Below are 21,123 nucleotides of genomic sequence, written 5' to 3' on the forward strand. Positions count from 1 at the left end.
GTTCAACGAAAGAAAAGCATCATTGTTAATTGAAAATACTTGCCTATTTCTTTTAGCGGTTAATACTTGATGGAAATGTGTTCACTGAGTTCTCAAAAACCATTGCAGCTGCATAACATGTTGGAAACAAATCTATCTGCATGTTTGCACTGGGAATCCACACTCAACATTTGTCCTTACCAATAAATGTTAATTATTGTTAACAAATCTAGCACATTTTTGTTTCTGTTATTCTTCACTAACATTTAATAAATACATTTTTGTGATCACTGAACTTTCCAAACTGTACTTGAAATGGGAAAAATTAGCACTTGCATTAATATGCAAATTAAAATGAACAACAAATCAAGGATTTGATTGAATCAAGGATGGATCCAAGACTGCTTGGGAATTCGACTACTTTCAGGTTATACAGACACATGGGACTGTATGAATGCATCATAAGCATTTTACTTTTTACAAGGGAAATACATGATTTCACCCCCGATAATGCTTTGATAATGGTATGGGTGGCAGGGGAACATTACCCCACCCATTTCCTCCCCGCATAGCAGTCTTTTTTTTCTTTTCTTTTGTTCCAGTTCTGTCTTCTACTTTCCCACACCAGCTTCCTGCTTCCTGCCCTGGGGCCTCTTAGGCCATCTACAAGAGCCTAAAAATAACAAGCACAGCCCCTCTCCCATGCAATCCCGTCTGAATTGCTAACTTATTCATTCACTGAATTTACTGGACACTCAAAAGAAAGCTTTTATAGTTTTTTACATTTGTTTTTATTTTGACCTTATTTTGCAATTGATTATTAAGGTGCCTTCTTATATCACATTTTTGTGTTCCTGAGTTACACTCATATTCTCCACTTCCATACATCATATGGGATAAGAGCATCGGACAAGTGATTATAAATGTAATACGATTTATCATTTGCTTTCCTTAAATACTTGCTTACTTTACATTATATGTATAATCTGGTTACCTAATTAAATGCTAGTTGAAACAATTCATGTTGAATAAATCTCTCAAAGATGCAAGAAAATTAGTCTGCAACCTTCTGGTCATAAAACATTAACCAAAAAAAGCACTGCTGTCCCAAGCAAATTCTTCCTCAATCCTTCTCTGTATGGCATTTGATATTTTTAAAAACAAATTTAAAAAAACATACCGGTTATGGGTTTGGATTGGTTACCAAGGAGACTGACACACACTTGGCAAGGAAACCAGGTGAGAAGGGGCAACAGCAGTCTTCCACTACGAGCCAGCGGAAGATTCCTATAAGCATGTGATATGCAGTGAGGGTAGCCCACCACACATGGGAAATACATGTCTCTGTGCTGCTGACGTTGGGAACTGGCAGCCTTTGATGTGGAAACTAATTAGTCAGGTTGGCAATTACATAATACCGGATGGGTATGAGGAGCCGCTCTCAAGGCTGCTAGGCACAGACTACCAACAATGGCGAGCCCTTTTAGAAGGAGTTTAACTTATCTCCATTTTATAAAATGATTTAAGATTTAAGACATTAATGAACCAGATAATGAAATGCACAGGGCAATGTTTACGTTTTTTAATTTGGTATTACATTTTTTTTTTTTTTAACTGCATCTGTGGGACAATAGAACAAAAAATAAAACTGATTAAAAGCAATACAAATAAACACAGGGCTGCTATGATCTTTTTCCCATTGCATGTTATTCCAACTCACAAGTGAGCAGTGTTATTGTGATTAAAAAATCCATTGCAATTAAATATTTGCAATCTAATGACACAGAATAATTCTACAGCAGTGAATGTTGCTACAGTATTTTATTACAGGAGTACCTCATTCATATTTTAAGTAAAAACAGTGTTTCAAAAGTCTTTTGGTGTTCCATTGCAAAAAGAATCGTAGCATCGTTGGTAATTTGCACAAAGTGCCCAATATGTATGTTGTATTGATTGCATGATAACGCACTAAAGACTGCTTTTTAAAAAATAAAGATAGTTACGATTGAATGAATGCTTTTAAAAATATTGTATCCCTATTTCTGCTTGCTCAAAAAGACATGAACGAGTGTAATATGACATTTGAATGAAAGAGCACAAGTGTCATAACTTATAAGTCATTTGTATTATCCCAGTGCTTCAGAATTTTTCAATGGCGCAGATAACAGGAACTTTTTGTTCCTCCCCCGGAACAGTATGTACTGCATTTACCTCACTCCAGATAAGTTGAAATATAGAAGAAGAAAAAAAACTCCCTGAGGCAGAATCAGAGTGGTGTTTTACTACTGAGACGAGGACGGAGGTTAATTCAGTAACAGCAGCCAGAGCCCAATGAAATGGCAGAAACCCCTTGGGTTTGGAAAACTAAACATGACCGTGTGAAACATGCACCACAGACTTCCACGGGGCCTTGCTCAACCGTTCCTTTTTATAATGGAACTCTTATTGATGCATTCATATGGTGAGGATAAAATATGCTTTACTCAACAGTTTTATCTGCTTTGATCAAAACCACTGCGGTAACCAGCCATTCTGTTTCTTCCTCTGTTAAATCTTACCCAATTTTCTGCAAACAACATGCAATGTTTAAAATGAAAATGTGTCACATGCACTACAATTCCGCTTACAAGCGATCATTGGAATTGTTGTAGCCTACTCATAGAAAATTCCACAGAGAGGATCAAGCTATTGTATATGCTTTTGATTTCATTTTAAAAGTATAAATGATATAAATCCACTTCAAATTCTATAATTTTGAACCAAATGGCAGTTTTATTTTGCTCCTGTAAAAACTGTATATTGTAAATTTGTGTTCATGACAATTCTGCAAGTTCATATATTGCTCTAAATTGATCATTTATGGCTTATCTTTCTGAATGTTGTACCTTATTAACACCACTGCATTGCCTGCTGTGGCCTTAGGATATGTCCACCTTCGGTAAAGTTAATAATATTCCAATTTCTAGATATTTCAGATTGCACAAAAAGCTTTTCAGCACATCAGGATGCTTTTCAGCATATTCTCTAATACTAGAAACCTAGCATATGTTCTAAGATTATATATTTAAAAGAAATGGGCAGAATAATGTTTTTTTTCATTGGTTATTACCTTTGATTGTACCAGTTTGGAACTAAATGCCTGTGGGTTCAACCAAGCCACAGTAGTCACACAGTAAAACTTTTAGTGTCAATTTAACTGTAATTCAAGAGGGATCAAATTTATGCTATCAGAGAACATTTTACTGTGTCCAGTAAATGAGTTTTTGGGGAGCTTCTAATTCACAGCTCTCAGCTGAACTGTTAAAGTAATTGATCACCTCAAAAATGTAACTTTAACATTCCCCTTCTTACATTAAAATGATTTCTTTCAGTTGATAAGGTCAGCTCTTAAAGTCTTCAATGCAAAATGAATGCAAGTCAGTTGAATGCAGCAGAGGCCGTCTTAGCCTCTGCTTAAATGTCTCATCAAAATATCAGCAGTCATTAGTGACAATTAAATATTTGTATGCAATTAAATATTTCCATAATGAGATGACCCAAGAAATAATGTTTCCATTAAAAAAAGCTGTTGAATCACTAATGCTGTTATCATCCTGGATACAAGCATCATCATCAATACCCAGAAACCAGGACTACACTATAAAAAAAACTATTTTTATAGGAAAATGTTCATTGAAAAAAATTCTTTTTTATTTCAAAACACTTGCAGAGTCATATATAGTTATATAGTCATATAGAAAAAGGCAATAACTCTTATTTAACTGCCATCCCACAAAATTACAGGATATTGAGTTTTTCCCTTCATTAAATGATTTTTCACTGGCAAACATTGCTGCCAGTCTTTTCACCCTTTTTATGGGATATTTTTTACAAAGTACAGTGTTTTGAAAACCGCATTTCTACGATGCTATTATTGTCTCATAAATCATTAAACAAATAAAATGAATCTTACAAAAATAAAATGAGATTCACAAATATTTTTCGTATCTTACAAACGAAATAATTTGTTCACAAATAAAAAATAACCAGTTTGCATATGTTGTTGCTCTCACAAACACCAAACAGAAAAATGTAACAATACATTCTAATTTCTTAACATGTTTTCTTTTTTTGGATAATATTTACCAATGTGTGGACATTCATTTGACAATGACTCAATGTGCCTTTACATATCACCTGCAAGAGTGGAATCACCGGCACTCATTTGTGGATTTTTGAGACATTCCTCACAGCAAGACAAGACACAGCAAATTTATCCACACATATGGGGTCGCGGGGGATGCTGGAGCCTATCCCAGCATGCATTGGGTGAGAGGCAGGAATACACCTGGGACAGGCTGCCACACACACCATTCACTTACCATTCACTCACACACTGATACCTATACCTACCATATACAACCTATACTCATTCCTATACCTATCATATATATTTCACTGAGTCTACTCCAGCCAATCAGATTTTTTTATTACAGAAATTTTTGTTATGGTTAACACTTAAACATTCATTACCACAGAGGGTGGTGTTTTACTAGTGTGAAGAGACAGAGAAGTTGGAGCAGCAAGGTTACATTCTGTGACTGTAAAGCCAGATTTATTGCCATCAAATTTCTCCAACAAGGCACTTGGAGGAAATGCAGTCATAAAATGTCGTTTTTATGTGACAATATCGTGAGCACATGAATCAGAAAGTCATGCTGTCATGTGCCAGGTTGGTCTACTTTAAGTGAATTCTTTGCAATAAGTTTTTCAACCAGTGGCTGTCATCAAAGTAATACTTCGCCCCAAAATGAATCAGAATCCAAAATTAATACAGGTTCACTGAAACTGGAGGAAGCCATCAAAACATTGAGGCCAATGGTCAGTATAAACCCTAATAAAAAGTTCACTTATTACCCAAAGGCTGTGTTTATGTGAGCAGGTCAGCTAAGCACTGCAGTTAATGGTAAACACTGTTAAACATGAGGTGATGGGAAAATGAGACCATAAAAATCACTGAGATATACATTGTTCAGACTCGTATCGTTTTATGATGATATTTAATGATGATTTATCTAATTAACTTACCTGCCTTGTTTTAACAACAGGGCAATTGTTCAAATGGCAATTATGAAAGGTGCCATGCCTACAATGAACAAGTGAATATTTTTTCAACATTTATATACCAAAGACATGATGTTCAGAAAGCCTTAGCTTTTCCAAACTGTTCCATCAGATGTTCCTCAGTCAGGGTAACAGATGAATCATTGATTTTTCCTAGACATTTGGCCTTCTAGGCTGATGACTACAATTCATAAGGTGGTCACACAAAAATGTAGTAAATATTTGGTCATGAAGACCGTCTTTTCTGATCAAAGGTGATAAAACACCAACTGATCGAGCACTCAAAATGCTCACCATGTAGCTCTGAAGACAGAACCAGAAGACAGGAAATGACAGGGGGGCTACTACCATACAGTACGGCTGCTGTTCAATTCAAGCTATTCAGAAGGTCAAAGACCAACAGCCAGTGGTTAACATCCCCTGTAGAAGGTTTGCCCAAATGGTCATCATGCTTGACCGGGTAATTCTGCTGGCAAGGCATTGTTTTATTTCATTATTTATGGGACAAGAAACAGTTATCTTATTAGAGCAGCTGGCGTAATATGAATCACTGTCCTTTTTTATTGAGCTTTATTGCTGTTGCTGAGAGGCTTGAAGGAGAGAGGCAGCGGGTCGCAGATTTATTGCTGTACTTGCGCCGCTGCCTGCGCTGTGAAGCAATCTTGGAAGTGAAAATTAAACACTCCCTTATAAGGGACAGAGGAATAACCTCAGGCGTACGTTCCTGACAAGTATTGGACCATCATTTTAAGCTGCCACCTCATTCTTCCACACACATACACACACACACATACGCAAATGCCTGTACAGACACACACATGCGCACTGTTTCTGTCCTGTCTGGCATTTTTTTAAACCTTCTCATGCATGTAAGCTTTTTTAAATATATCTTTTATTTGGCCAATTCTATTTTTAAAATATATCACAGTGGATTTTGGTTTTATCCTGTGTGGTCACTTCATATCTACTACCTACTCATTTTATGGGTATACAGCTAAGTAAAAGAATAAAAACCACAACAGCTAGGGCTCAATTCAAATATAAAATATAAACACATGAAAAAGTTGTTGGCATAACAGACCATGGTATTTAGCTTCCAATCTGAAAGCTGGGCTCATATTACTATAAAACAATACCTACAGCTGTAATGACCACTGTTGCGATTAAAAAAAATCTGTATGGAAGGTCACATGACCAACTGAATAAGTAAAACCGATTTGTAGGGGTCAAAAATTTTGATGGGAGATAAACATTCTGAAATGTAAATATTTGTACATTTGTATTTTACTATCAATACACAAATGCAAGATTGCTCTCAATTTCATATCACAACCATGCCTAACAATAAATTTACTCAAGATCTAATAATTCCTTACCATTCACAAAAAGGTATCATGTTTTTGCTGCACTCTTATTATACTTGCAACCAATATTTATTTTTAATTCTGTATATTATGGGACATTTTTTGAAGCATATTATTACCTCATCAGCATAATGTGTCATTATACATGCCAGTCTGCTTTAGTTACTCTCTTGAGTAAGAAAAGCAATATTCCAAAATCCTGTTTTTAAAATCACATCACTAATTAAAATGAGGGGACACTATTGGCAGAGTTGGAACTGAGTGAGGGTAATAATGGCGGAATGAAGATTTATTATCATTATTGATTATTAGAGATGCGTATTACATTTCCAAGGTGACCGTTAGGGATTTTTTATTTGCGCAAAATGTTTGCCCCAAAATACTATTGAAGTCAGATTCAATCACGGTAAAATTCCAGGGTTTTTTTTTTAGATTCATTAAGTTCGCATTAAAAGGCCCTCTCCATTTCGGCGTGCGGCTCGGTGTGAGAAGAGACCATACGGTGACCTTAGGCCAGCCACAATCTCACAGAGCCATTATAGACAGCCCTGCGATGTGATCAATACGGGTGAAGTAAGCCTTTTGGAGCTTTATCTTCGGTGTCAGAAGGCTCTCTCCGTTTCTGTGACACGGCTCTCAGTCCGGAGCGAAACCTTGCTGTGACCCTCGGGTGAGCGATGATTTCACATCATTGTTGTGTACGCCAGTGATCGATACGAGGACAAAGGTATGGAAATGTATCTCTGCAGTATGTAAATCAGGCCAAACTACAGAGAAGGGGGAGAGAGAAAACATCGCTCCCCGTGCTCAGCTGCTGATCCCTCACTTCACAGAACAGAGAATCAGCACATTTTCACTCTCCCTGGAAGAAGAGATGCTCCAACTGCTTATCTGCCCAGCAGTGAGCCGCTCCCCCCTAGTCTAAAATACAGGTGGCCATGGGAAATCTTGGAATGTGTATCGTCCTTGTAGCTGGTAGAAAATAGAACCACTGAACGTGGTGCCATGCTTGCTGCTGTTCACTTTGGACAAGTGACCAACTGGGAGAGCTTTCAGCTACGAGTAGCTATGGCAATTCTCAACTGTGCAGTATTGGAGCCAACATGGCACCACTGCATTCTATTTCAGCAGCCTGTGTAGTTGCTTCTTAAATGTCACTAATGATTAAATGCAATTTACATGTAACGCTTGAACCCAGGACTTTAGTTTATAAATTTTAAATTTATTGCTAATTTGTTCTGATTAGCAGATGATATCTTAGCAAATACCATGCTGTATATAATGAATATCACATTACGTATAAAATGGAGCCTTGTGAACCAATATAATGTCATATATTATCCATATATTGCCATCATATAAAGGAGCTCTTCTCTCAACAATGTTGCCAACGCATACATGTGTGATGTGTACAATAATGTCTATTTATAGGAAGTGGCCTGCTGTGCCTTCTTGTTTCAACATTTTAAATATCCTTCTCGCAATCCTGGAAAAAGAGGTCCCTGGTGGAGAGCATCACACTGCACAGACACATGCAGGTTCTTTATACTGTGCCCATAAAAAATTACAATGACATAATGATACAAATAGGGCGATTATGTAATACCACAAGAGAGATGAGGCACTGGTGTCTGCTGAGGCAATGCAAGCAAATGAGAAGTACAGCTCACAGCCACCAAATCAAAAAGAACACCCTTTTTCTTGAATCTCTAAAGATAAGAGTGCTTCAAACAAACCCAGCAATGCACACAGGATGAGTTAACAAAAGATGAATAGCATAGGTCGAGTCAGTCTTCCTCACACATCTCGCTGTATGTATGATAATTTAGTGTCATGCCATAAACAGAGAGGCTGTGGTTGTGCCAAGACGTACAACACACCAGACCTACAGCTATACATCTTTTCCGCTGTAGAACTGGAACCATTATATCCCATTATAACCCACCTGGCTCATTATATCCCATTTCATTAGAGTTAAAACAGGCCAGTTTGTTATGTTGAAAAAGGATATAATGAGACAGCCTGGATCTAGCTCCACAGTAGAAAAGGGACATTGGAGTGTGTGGCCTAGTTAATGCCGCCACCCCACAGCCCGCAAGATTTATCTTTAAGCAGCTGATATCTGTGGTGCATCTACATGTTTGCCAGTGAGGAGATTCAGGGAGATTTAAATCAGCATAGGTACCACAGAACATCTGACTAGCTACAGAATAGCGCTAACACTAAGCTACAGATATGAAACTGTCTAGCTAGCTAAACAGCTAATGTTCACTTCATGTAGGTAACATTAGTGATGACTAGTTATGCATGTAATCATTTCATCAATATTCCTTGCAAAGTTGCTATTTAATATGTTGATTTGCCACACAGCTTTCTAGCTAAATTTACCATTTTGTTTTGTTTAGTTTTGTTTACATTTTCTTTCGATTTTCTAATGACTGAGTATTCCCCAACATTTTGATTTGAGAAGGGCTGAATATCACAAAGCTCAGTAATTTGGCTCACAAAAGATGTGAGAAAATATTTTAGACAAAAGCATCAATACAAACAATGAAAAGTAAGCCAGTGACAGGGCTCCACTGAAGAACAATGGTTTTCAGTGCATGTAACATGGTATTCACATGATGCTTCATTCAAGCACCTTAAGTCTTGGATTTAGAGACAGAAGATTTGATCTAAAGACACAGGAACACAGGAACAGATTGCATTAAACAGCCAGCTGTCAGCACATGGGTTCTGCACCAGAAGTATGCTACAATGCCACAAGAGAGATGATTAATATAAATGAGGCTTGCAGCATTGTGCAGTGTTCAGTACCCAGGGCTGTGCAGCAGAGACCATGGGCTCCACAGCAGAATGGGTAACCCTTCAGGTGTTAAAAAATCCAAATGTTCAAGACTGTTATTCACTCTCACTGCCGTAGGCCAACCTGTGACATATCTGGATTTTATTACTTTTTTCTCTCTTTTGTAAACACTGTACCTTAGAATGCAAATGGCTAGCATGCTTAGTTCAAACATAATGTTAAGTGACATGAAATCAGTGGATAAGCCAGGTCACCCTGACATAATAAAAGCAATGATTTCTATGCTTTTATGTTGAAGGGTGTATCCATCTGTCTATCCCTTCAGCAAAGACTGACTGGCTTTAACACTGAGGCAAGTGACCTCTGACTTCATGTTATTCTTCATAAGGACTTGCAGCAAGGGCAAGTGTAGTTTAAAATAAAAAATAAAATACAAAATAAATGCATTAAGCATTGAGAGTAAGGGTAAACCATAGGGCCATGGACTAGTGAGGTTTTTCAGAATGTAACAGTTTTCATCAATATATTCAGAATATAAATAAATAAACAAAGATAAAAGGGTAGACACATAAGTTAAGCTCCTGTTCCAAGAATGAGATGGCTCAGCATAATAGGATAATATGCTAACAGAGCCTCTATCCATCCATAAGAGAATTTTCAAAACAAAGTGTGAGAAACTGTGCAAACCTTTTAGTACTGATCTAAGTGCCGTGTCGTAAATATGTGTCATATTACTGTGATGAAGACTTGGATTAGCTTTGCATTCCAGAAAATGTACGCAAAATCATCAAGAAAGATTTCTGAGATGTGGTAGTGGGCACTGATCACCACACATACAGCAAGGAGACTGTTAGTGATAGAAGTTCTCTTGAGTGATACAAAGAATGGCACATATCTAAGACAGGAGTGTGGCATGTCATGAAATAGGGGTTTGCAATTGCTCCATCCTTAAAAGTGCTCTATAACCTTTGTTCGGCGGGTGCTGTATTAACAGATGTGTTAGCTTTGGTTTAAAATTGCATCCCCTACAGTAGCACAATAATGAGTGTTCTGTCCATTCAAGTGGAACTTACATTAATACAAGAATTTAAGTGTGCTTCATGAGAGTTTTCATGTGCAAATCAGCTTTCTTTGATTTGTGCTTTAGTTACAAAATATTTCTTTCAAAGAAATATGGTTTATATTCTTGTCAACTTCTACCTAGAATATTTTTTAATGTCTCAAAAGTTGAGTGCAAACTGCAAATCATAAGTACTGATAAACAGAGAATGTATTTTTAGAATATGTATACTTTAGGACTGTTCTAGAAGAACTCAGTTCTTTTGATATTTATATCAAGACTGAATATGTAAAGACAAAACCGCTCTCCATAAAATATTAGCATAACTTTTTTTCACTGGAGAAGGCACTTTGTATGGTTAGTTTGAGAAAGTTTGGCAGGGAGAGGCAACTGAAGACAACATATACACTGCAATAGGAATACTGTAAAATTTAAAGTAACTTGCTGGCAGCAATTAGCTTGCAAGTTGCAGTAATACATTTCACAATATACAGAACTTAGATGGGTACTGTAATTGTATTTACAGTAAGCATACTGTCACATGTATAAAAAACAACCAACAAGCTATTTGGTGAATTGACAATAACATACAAAATTATCTATGTGTGAGACAATATAATACGGAGGTGGAGTCTCAGCCATGGTTACTGTGTGACTGTCTAAAAGCATCAAATGTTCTCACAGTAAACACCTCAAACTGTTAAACCTTGAATAACACTTCAGCTATTCCAGTTGGCTATAAAGGAAAAACTGCTGGAATCACAAAATCGCATCTCTACAGACTGTGTAGAGATCCATTTGCTGACCATGAAGTCATAATACACAGTGATAAATGTAATGCAGGTGCATTCTGGATAACACCATAGATACACATATAAAAGGTTCCACAGTATAAGAGCAGAGAAGATACAGCTGATATGTCATCCCTGGTATTTTAAGGGCATCATTTATTAATCTGCTGCGTTCACCCAGCTAATCTCACCAAAATCTATTTACGTAAGCGTGAAAATAATGTGATAATAATCACGGCAAACACATCTCCAGCACCCTACAGCACTCATGGGCCATCATCAGCAAGAAAAAAATGAGCCGGCATTGAGGGGAGAGGATTTTACAATGAAAAAACTCTGACAAATGTAATTTTAAAATAGGACATTCATGTCTCTGGGCCTATGAATATTTCTATTAGAGGAGCACTGGGTAAGCAAGTTCTGCCAGAGACCTGTCTATTGAACTCAGTTCCACTTTGGCTTTTATCTCTAATATGTCTTGACAGAGAAATCAATTTGTATCCTAAAATAATTCAGATTTTTTCTTAAAAAAAAAAAAATGAAAACTTTATTTGACCATGTTATAGTGCATCAGTTATACTACAGGAAATAGGTACAGCTCACAAAAAACAGAATGATATAACACAAACAGACAAACACATATAAAATTCATTACATGTGTAAATGAAACTCTCTATCCATAATTCAGAAGTACATAAAGTTTTGTAAATGTATTCCTGAATTAAAGATAATAGGTCTCCACTGTGGTTAATAAAATAATAGATTAAGCCAGAAAAAGTATCTTTACGATATATATAAAAATATTATTTTACAAAATAATAATAATAATAAGTATTATTATTATTATTATTATTATTATTATTATTAAGAAACATCAGCAATTATTAAGAATCATCAGCAATTATTAAGAATCATCATAATCATAATCACCATCATCATAATCATATGTGGATATGACTTAGCACCTTTCATGGATCAAGCACTTTACAGAGAAGGTGAATAGTCACCCATTTGATCACTTATGTATTACTCCTTTGTGAAATGTTCCATGTAACCTAATCTATTTCCCACAATTCTGCGTATTATGTGTGATCTACAAAAAGTAAATACTATATTCTGCCTTCACTAATCTAACAAAAAGCATTGAGTCCATTATGCATTTCAGATATAAAAGAACAGCGCTCTGTTCTGGTACACATTTATACAGAAGGTGCATGATTCGTTTTGACAGCCAGTTTATTTAAAGCCACTGCACTGGTGTACATCTGTCATCAAAGCGTCTTTAGATCAGTATCCAGAGGAGGCTTAGCATTTCTATTTTTCCCTCTTCCATCATTAACTAATGAGCTTCCCAACCTGAAAGTTCAGAAAAGGTATGTAAATATTATTAGCAATGTAGCACAAGCAATTAGACTGCATCAATGTCTATGCTTGCTGCTTGGAAGATGGCAGACACCCAGTCAATGCACTCAGAATAAATGACTTTATCATCAACTTTCCACTAGCACTATTGTAAATCACCTTCAAAACACATTTTGTAATCCTACAATCATATGCAACTGCTTTTACAATACAGTTGCAAAAGCCAGTCATTTTAATAAAGTGTCTCGAGGTCCAACATGGCTCTAAATGAACAACTCACTTTACTTAAAAAAAGACAGCCTGGTTTATCTTAAATTGTGTTCATGTATAAGAAAGCATAGGTTTTAGCTGTGGGGATGAAAGAGGGGCAGTCACAATGAGGCAGAGTAGATTGAAGATTAATGTCTAATTAGATGCTTTGAGGGGCTTTGTAACGTGGACCAGCGGGGGCAAGACAGAAGTGTCACAGATCTACAGATCAAAGAACTCTGCATGGTAGAGCAGGCAAGGAAAGACCCTGGTTGAGCTTTCTGGGTAGGAATATTTTCAGAAATCTCAAATATACCACAGCTCACTGTCTTCTATGCACATCCCAGTGAAGGTCACATTTGCCAGTCTGTCAGAACCAGAGTGACACTTTTCAGGCTGGCTGAAAGGGGAACTCTGTAAGAAGCGATTGCCTTTATCTGCCTTTAAAAAGTACTCAGACCCTTGGACAGCTTGCATAAGGTGAATATGCAAAAATTCGTTCATTCAACAAATCGTTTTGAAAAGGCTTATTTATGAAATATTATTTTTCAATGGGAAAATAGGTATAAAATGAACATTGTGAAACAATAAATCAAATAGTAAACATAAAAAAATTAATTTAACTCATCAGCGGCAATATTTCAAAATTAGCCCACATGAAACGCAATGACAAGGAAACAGATTGCAGGCTGTCACAGAATAATTACAGTATATGAGGTGAATTTGTGCACTGTTCAGCATCAGCATTCTGGAATTAGAAAAATTCATTAATCCTTGTTTGACAGTATCTAAAAGTCAATGACATTCAACTATAGAGATCTATTAATCCGAGCTTGCACCACATACGCAAGTATGGAAGTCCTGTACTCACATAAAATTTGCCACTTCACCAGGCTGTCAGTCTTGAAAAGAAATTGACATTACCATTTTGTGTGTGTGTGCGTGTGTGCGTGTGTGCGTGCGCGTGTGTGTGAGAGAAAGTGTATGTATGAGTACAGTCTTCCTCGGCATGCTTGGAAAATGTACGTAGATTCTGCATCTTGAGCAATGGCTTGCAGACCAAATGATATCACTGGATCAATACTTCACCCTAGCGTTGCTGGGGGTCAGTTACTCATTTCAGTCTGATGGAAATATGATTACCAGAACAATACTTTGCTAATTAATATATGCCGAGGTCTCTAATCACTTAAACAGTCCGAGAATGTGGGAGGCATCAGCACATTATTCATTTCTTGTAATGTTTAGGTAATATTGTGTCAACCAAGCAAGGAATAGTTTTCTACAGACACACACATTTAACTTTGTTGTTCACTTTGAAAAATCCCATAGTATATAAGCGCTAAAAAGTACCAAAAGAAAATTTACAAAAATGGGGCTAAGTTTAGAGCAGTTATTCACACCATGGTCCAGAATCAGATGCAGATGATACCAATGAGGTCTATAATGAGAATTGGTGCGTACGTGTTTCTGTAGACCCAGGGGTGGAGGGTTTTAGTGAAAAAGATATTCTGTACTTTTGAGTGCACCTGCCCTCTGAAGAATCTGTTTTTGTTTTTGCTTGTTTGTTTTTTTTCCGACACAATCACTGTACAACTCACCTGGTGGATTTAAAACCGAAAAGACATGGCTGCTAACCATGCACTTATGAACAAATACATAAGTATATGAGTGCACATTCCTGAATTTACAGGAAAGGCTGAGGATTACAGATGTGCTTTTGGCTCAAATTTACACATAGCAGGGCCAATTTGCAATTTTGACATCAAACCCATGCCAACATTATTAAATGGATATGGGTCTAATGTTTTGCATTTTCTTAAATCAAACACAACAAAATATCCTACTATTGACCCAGAGTGTAGGACCCAGAGACATGAAGATAGCTGCCGCAGCCATACAGCACCTCTTGCAAGCTAATGTGGATAGCTAGCTTTTTACTGAAAACAATGGTCCACTATTACACAACTACATAATATGTTCAAATATTCAGAATAGTCATTTTTAAGATGGAGGAGCAACATGAATAAGAGAAGCGGTGAACAGTCACTGGGGATGTTTCAGAGATTGCTGAATACATGATCAGTAGCTAGTTACAGACCTTAAATTAGCAGGTTATTATAGTAAACCCCTTTTTAAAAATAAAGAACTATAAATCACAGATGGCACAACTAGATAGTGAACCCGCTGTGTGCAAGCTGAATCTCAAATAAATGCAATTTAAATTGTTTTATTAAATCAGTGTTTGAAAGATTATTGGAGAATCACTCTTTCAATGAAAATATACAAATATAAACATGTAAATGTTATATGTGGCAAGGAGGTTTTAATTTATAATTTTGCAGTTATAAATTATTCTTCAAAAGCAATAAAGCTATGCACACTTGCCTGAAACAAAGTAAACAGAAACGATGTGATAAACCGCATTTGTATTGTTTTAGATCCTACATATCCTTTATATCCTGAAGAAAAAATATATTACAGTAATATATTACTAAATCCTACATACTCATAGGCTGAATATTGTATTTCTCTAAACAATAAGCTAATAAAGAATTTTTTACACAGTGGTATAATTTAGAGTTTGTCCCAGTGTTGGGTATTCACTTTGAACAATACACAATTAAAAATAGGATTCAGTCAACAGATGCAGTCAGGAAGTGGAACAGTGTGAGTGAAGGGAGCCAAAATCAATGCAGTGCACTGAGACAGGAATCAAATCAAGCTCGACAGCAAGCACGGCTCACATCATTATGCACAGGGAATATGTTCTTAGCGCTTCAAATGAGGACGGGAATCAGCAGGCTGTAAATACAAGGGAGCGCGCGAGACACGGAACGGCATGACGCTCACATGGTGAGAGAAACAAGTGGAAATAAAGAGCAGTGGCTTACCGACAGCCTCTTAGCCAAACAGTAAAGAAGCATCCCAAAACTGCGCGGAGTCGTCACAGGAATGTGCAGGTTGGGATATTTTGTCGCACGGTGATGCTTTCCCTCGGACAATAATCCTATTTTCAGAAGGGACACCGGAGTGCTTAGTGCCGGCACTTCAAAGGCATTTTGATGGCCTGAACCCCAGAAACATGACTGTTCCTGTTAGGAGACAGGCACCACCTTAACATCTGGGCAGCGAGCTATTAAATTAATACGCATGAATAGAAGAGAAGGGTTTTTTCCATCCCTATGTTTTTTTTTCTTCATTTTTTCCCCATCTTCTGTCCTGTGTTTCTTTGTGCGATGCTGACTCATCTGTTAATAAGTACAGTTGCATAATACGATCACCACAGAATCGCGTTTAATTGTCCTTAAATAACTCACAAATTAAAATGAAGACATTTAATGCTAACAGGGTTACTAAATCTAAACACAAATAAACAAGCCCCCAAAAAGATGTTCTGGAGTAGACTGAATGTAAATATCTTGGCACACTGACTCTGACGCTGACAAACTCTACAAAAAAGAATTTGTCACACCTATTGCTGACAAACACTATAAAATAACTGGCTCTTTTTTCTTACAGCACCGCTGAGTGACCACTGAGGACAGATCAGAAAATGAGTGTCCCAGGTTTGTGGAGCAATCAAAAGGAATCGAGACGACAATGCTAGAAAAGGGTTGATCTGCAGCCTGCAGTCATAGCTGTTTAAAGTTCCGGCACTGCGCTGTACAGACCAACCCTACATACTTCAGTACTTCAGGAGTTGCCATTTTCCCCATTTGAAAATGAAAGACTGAGAGAAATTAAAATAAAAACAAATCTTTCTCCCTCTCAAACATTCACACAGGAATTCTAAAGAAAGAAGCAAGAAAAGAAAACAAGGCTGCTATGTCATGGCAACAGGGCCTTTTTGAGAAGTAGGTAATCAGGTGGTTCATAAGTGAAGCTCGTTTTTGAGTCAGGTGACCAGGGTACACTGTGGGGAAGGGAGGAATTAAGTGTGAGTTCCTTTGAAGTGGCAGTTTAAAAGGCAGGAGATTAAAATGAATAAAACCACCGATGGTGGGCAAGACAGAAGTTACACATGACTAATGCTTTTGTAAAAAAAAACCCAAGCACAATGGCAGCCACTTTACTAACGATAGATTGGCATAATGTTGTTTATTTCTGAGAGACCTTTGAGTTACGTTCAATCACTTCAAGATCAAATTCAAACAAGGTCTCCTTCATGAAAGACTATCAGTTTCTATTGCGCACACACATACGCACTTACACACACACTCACACACACATACACACTCGCAAATTGCAGATGTGCAAATCTGTTGTGCCACTATGAAAAAGAGCCCTCAAGGTATGTTTCGTTTGCAAATACTCCGCCTCATTTGCCAGAGCCTTTGTGAAGCATAATGAGTTGTTAGGAAGCCGTGCTCTATTCCGGTGAGACGGCAGTCCCGTCAGTTTAAAATCGCCCAGCCTGAGACATCACAGTGGAAGAGAGAGACCGGGGGGTGGATGCTGCCTTTGGATATCATGTCATATGCAATTAGCCTCACTGAGTGAAGTACATCAACAGGGGGGCCCCCAGGCTCACCTTTATAACCCAAATTCCAAGGTCACCTTGACCAAACCCAAAATGTAGGAGTATACTTTTTTAAAGAAGACAGCAACTTTGAGATAAATCTCACCCACATAATATCAAACCCTTAATAAATATTTCAAAAAGAGAGAAAAGTGTCTCCTCTCTACCTCGCAAACAACCTGCGTATACGTATTAAGTATTCACAAGGACCAGCCATCGCACTTGCTTGGTTTGAATCCACTCAGCGTGCTGTAAAAATAGGATCAATTAATAATGTTCCCCTGCATCCTAAGAACCATCTCCCCAGCTATTTTTGAACTGTTGCAGGCACGATGCTGGCCTGAAATGGGACGGGTGAGCTAGAGAGGGGGAGCAGTAATTTGGGGGCAGGACTGTGACTCGTGACGGTGATCTGGAGTTGGGCGGGGGGAGGGTGCAGTTAAGGTGGGGCAGGAGGACCGTGACTCACGATGTTCACGTGCAGTTGTTCTGACCCAGGCCGGAGCAGCCTCCTCCTGGTGGTGCCCGTGTGTCCATCCCGCAGCCAGGCAGCATCCGACTGAAGTTTCAGTGCAACGTCTACTGCAAGGGAAAGATACTGACATCACAATTCAGCCATCCCTAGTCAAGCAAAGGCCTCTGCTCTGTAATCCATGACCTCATTACCCAGACACCCATGCTTTTCACAAGTGTGTCCCACTGTGGCAAAATGAATGCTGCACTGAGATCAGCTCTGCTGCATCAAGTCAAACTCTAGAATCAAATTCAAAATGCTCAAAAATGAGATATTGGTAAAAATGCATAGTGTATTTTACAGATATTTGTTTGCACATGCTTTTTTTGGTTTATTATTAGAACTGTAGGATTAGGGAATCCCAACCAGTCACCCTTTGTGTTTGTGCAGCAGTTTTACAGTATGCTCATTAAGCCTGTAGGTTTCAACAAAAGTGGTACAGTTCAACCCTCCATTCCTCTCACATTACACCTCTTTGTATGTGCATGTACTTTAGACAATGCCTTATGTGCATACCAATGCAACTCTAATTATAACTATACTTCATGTGCATGTTTATTATCAGCATATAACTATCTGCATTCATTTATGTTTATTTTCTTAATATGGCAGAAATGTTATGGGAATGTCAGGATAATGTTATGTAAGGCACAGTGGTAGAGATACGTGCTACAGAAGCAGTGACCTGGCCGCGGTGAAGCAGGAGTCCAGCCGGTTCGCTCCAACCCGGTGGGTGTGCTCTGGGACAGAGGGAGGGACAGACACCTCTGCAGTGTAGCCCTCATTGGAGGATCCCGTGGAGACAGGCCAGGGGGGCGGGACATGGGCTGACAGTCACAGGACAAATTGAGGACATATTCATGGGAACAGGAGCAGCTTATGATAAAAATGTAATGATACATAAATAGTAGACTGGTTGACTGTTGTTTCACAAATGGACAGAAAGGCAGACATGGACAAATAGATTTGAATGTTCATATCCTCCCGCAATGTATCCTTTAAAATAACTGGTCAATATAGCCCTTAAATAATAATGAATGTGTACATAATATTCAAACGCATAAGTGCAATCAGTCCAAGAAAGCATAAAAATTGTCCATGTTGATCAGAATGCATGGCCTTTGCACAACACATGCCATGGCTACATCCTGACACACAAACTGTGAAATCATTCATCATTTCCAAGCAGATGATTTTCTGGCTCGATGCCCTGGGATATGGACGGATGAAAAGATGGAACGAAAGCACGAAAGTGATAAAAGCAGGAGCGTGACCAGGAGAGAGGGGGGGAAAAGATGACAGCTCAGAACTTGGTTCCTTTTGGTTAAGGTATCCCACTGCATGCACTGTTACAGCGTGCAAGAGTCTGGTGTCTCCTCATTACTGCAGCTAAAGCCAATAGATGTGGATTCATCAGCAGGCGATGCTATATTTGTCAGTGAGTGGGCGACGGGTTGTGGGCAGACATCTCCATTCTACTGCTCTCAGTTTGAGGTTTCATATTTACTGTCAGATAGTCACCTCACATGGTTTACGGCAAACCAGCCAGGTTTTACAATAAAATCACAGCTTTGCATTGCAATGTGGATGCAGCTGGGACTGAGAAAATAGACTCCGAGTCTATGTTTAGAACACAAGCTTCACACGTCATAACTCATATGTTTATTACCAGAGAGATACTCATTTGTTGCAGTAAATGATTATATGTAGAGGAATATTCAAGTAATTAATTGCATGCTATTTTAGAGTCATTTTAAATTCACGTGGCTCACAATAACAAGGATAACATACATGCCGTTTCATATAAGATGTATATATTTATTATTTACGATTAATTAGTTTTTCTTTTCAACTGAATCTGTAAGAACTGTACTGAGAGTAAAAATAAAAATGGTCAAGCAGGGGTCACCGCTTGGCTATCTTTAATGCCCATTAGCGGCACTACATAAATGCAGAAGGACTGAATCACACAGAATGCACAATGTAAATGAAATGATGAACTCAGACGCGGGTCTCCGTTCTTATCTTACGGGGCCAGATGTTTCTTTGAATAGAATGTATCTGTTACGCAACTTTGCTCAAACCGAGCATCAAGATGGTCGCCGCTCTAGCCCTCTCATGCCGAGTGCATTCTGTGACAAGCACAGGATGGAGAAGTCTATCCGCAGGCTTAGAGCTCCTGGCTTGTCACATCCTCACTGGATTATACAAAGTGCTGAGCTGGGAGCCTTAGAATAAAAACCTGAACAAAAGAAGCGCTGCTTTAGCACAGAAATGACACCACTGGGAATGACTATGATGAGCTTTGTGCTGAGGGTTCAATATTATTCATGTTTTTGTTTGCTAAGTTAGAAATAAACGGGGGATATGGGGAGGTGGGGGTGACGTAGCCTCTTATTACCACATAATTGTGGATAGGTGGCATCTCCTCTTGAATGGTCAACAGTGAGGCATCTGTTTTACGGGTTAAAATAATTTTTGCCAATTGCTATGGAAACGCACATTGTCTGGTCCTGATGCGAGGAAAGAAGACAGATCATACAGCGGGGGAAAAGATTCTGCCACTGGCCACACACCAGGAAGAGAGCAGAGTGGGGGACATGTCTTACTGTGAGAGGGTGCATGGGTTCGGTCTCCATGGGGACACGTCCGTCTATCACAGAATGCGGTCTCCTGCGTGTCAGCGGTCGTCTCGTCACCGGCACGCCCGGCACGTCGGGGCCGGCCCGCCGCTTCCACAGCGGAGAGTGGTGCCCGTCTTGCCCCGAGAACACCACCCCTTCCTCCAGAACGGGACACTGCAAGCTCAACTGTGGCGTATACGCGGAGACCGGCCGGCGCTTCCTCCTCGTCGGAGAGGTAGCCGCCTCCGGGACACTGCCAAGGTCGGCTGGACCGCCCCTGCCTAAACAAAGCCCAGCCGGTACGTCCTAGCGTACAGCCAATAGTTAAGGGGGAAAAATGATTATAACTATACAGGCTCAGAAATGAGACCGACTTACACTATGTCTATACTGGTGGCAGCCACCTGTCACACACGAGCAAAATACCCCAAAACGGCACAGAAACCTCACCATTTTATATTTGTGCTTAGCGTGACTTCACTATGTTGAGCGGTGGCCATTTCCTTGGAAAAGTCACATTCATGCGCAAAATGATGCACAGTGATACTGGAGGCAGCCAGCGCGTTCTGGAATGCGAGGTGACAGGGAACATTCTGCCGAGACCCAGGTGGCTGGGAAGTGTGAGCCATTCTGACAGAGCGTCTGGGCCCGTTTTCCACATCCATGAACAGCCACCCCATTTAATTACAGTGAGATGAGTCGCAGGGGCAGCAAGGCGTGAGGACTGAGGGCAAACACCTGGAGAGCAG

At 38.8% G+C, this 21,123-nt stretch overlaps 1 protein-coding gene across 10 annotated transcripts in view; it reads right to left on the minus strand.

Moving 5' to 3' along the window:
- The window catches only part of LOC135251197 (rho guanine nucleotide exchange factor 9), a 78,720-nt gene extending 58,179 nt beyond the window's left edge, over positions 1–20,541 (minus strand). For 9 of the 10 annotated variants that reach the window (XR_010329099.1, XM_064328384.1, XM_064328383.1 and 6 more), the window contains exons 1-3: positions 20,360–20,541; positions 18,436–18,577; positions 17,706–17,818 (exon numbers count right to left, since the gene is read on the minus strand). Coding sequence is in view for 9 of the 10 variants with exons in the window: in XM_064328384.1 (XP_064184454.1) it covers positions 17,706–17,818; positions 18,436–18,577; positions 20,360–20,389 (285 nt within the window). In the remaining variant the exon portion in view is untranslated. The remainder of the gene's footprint in view (positions 1–17,705; positions 17,819–18,435; positions 18,578–20,359) is intronic. The other variant, XM_064328381.1, reaches the window with a different exon arrangement.
- Between the last annotated feature and the right edge of the window lie 582 nt (positions 20,542–21,123).

Source organism: Anguilla rostrata, chromosome 3, assembly GCF_018555375.3.
Source record: "Anguilla rostrata isolate EN2019 chromosome 3, ASM1855537v3, whole genome shotgun sequence".
Classification (NCBI taxonomy): domain Eukaryota; kingdom Metazoa; phylum Chordata; class Actinopteri; order Anguilliformes; family Anguillidae; genus Anguilla; species Anguilla rostrata.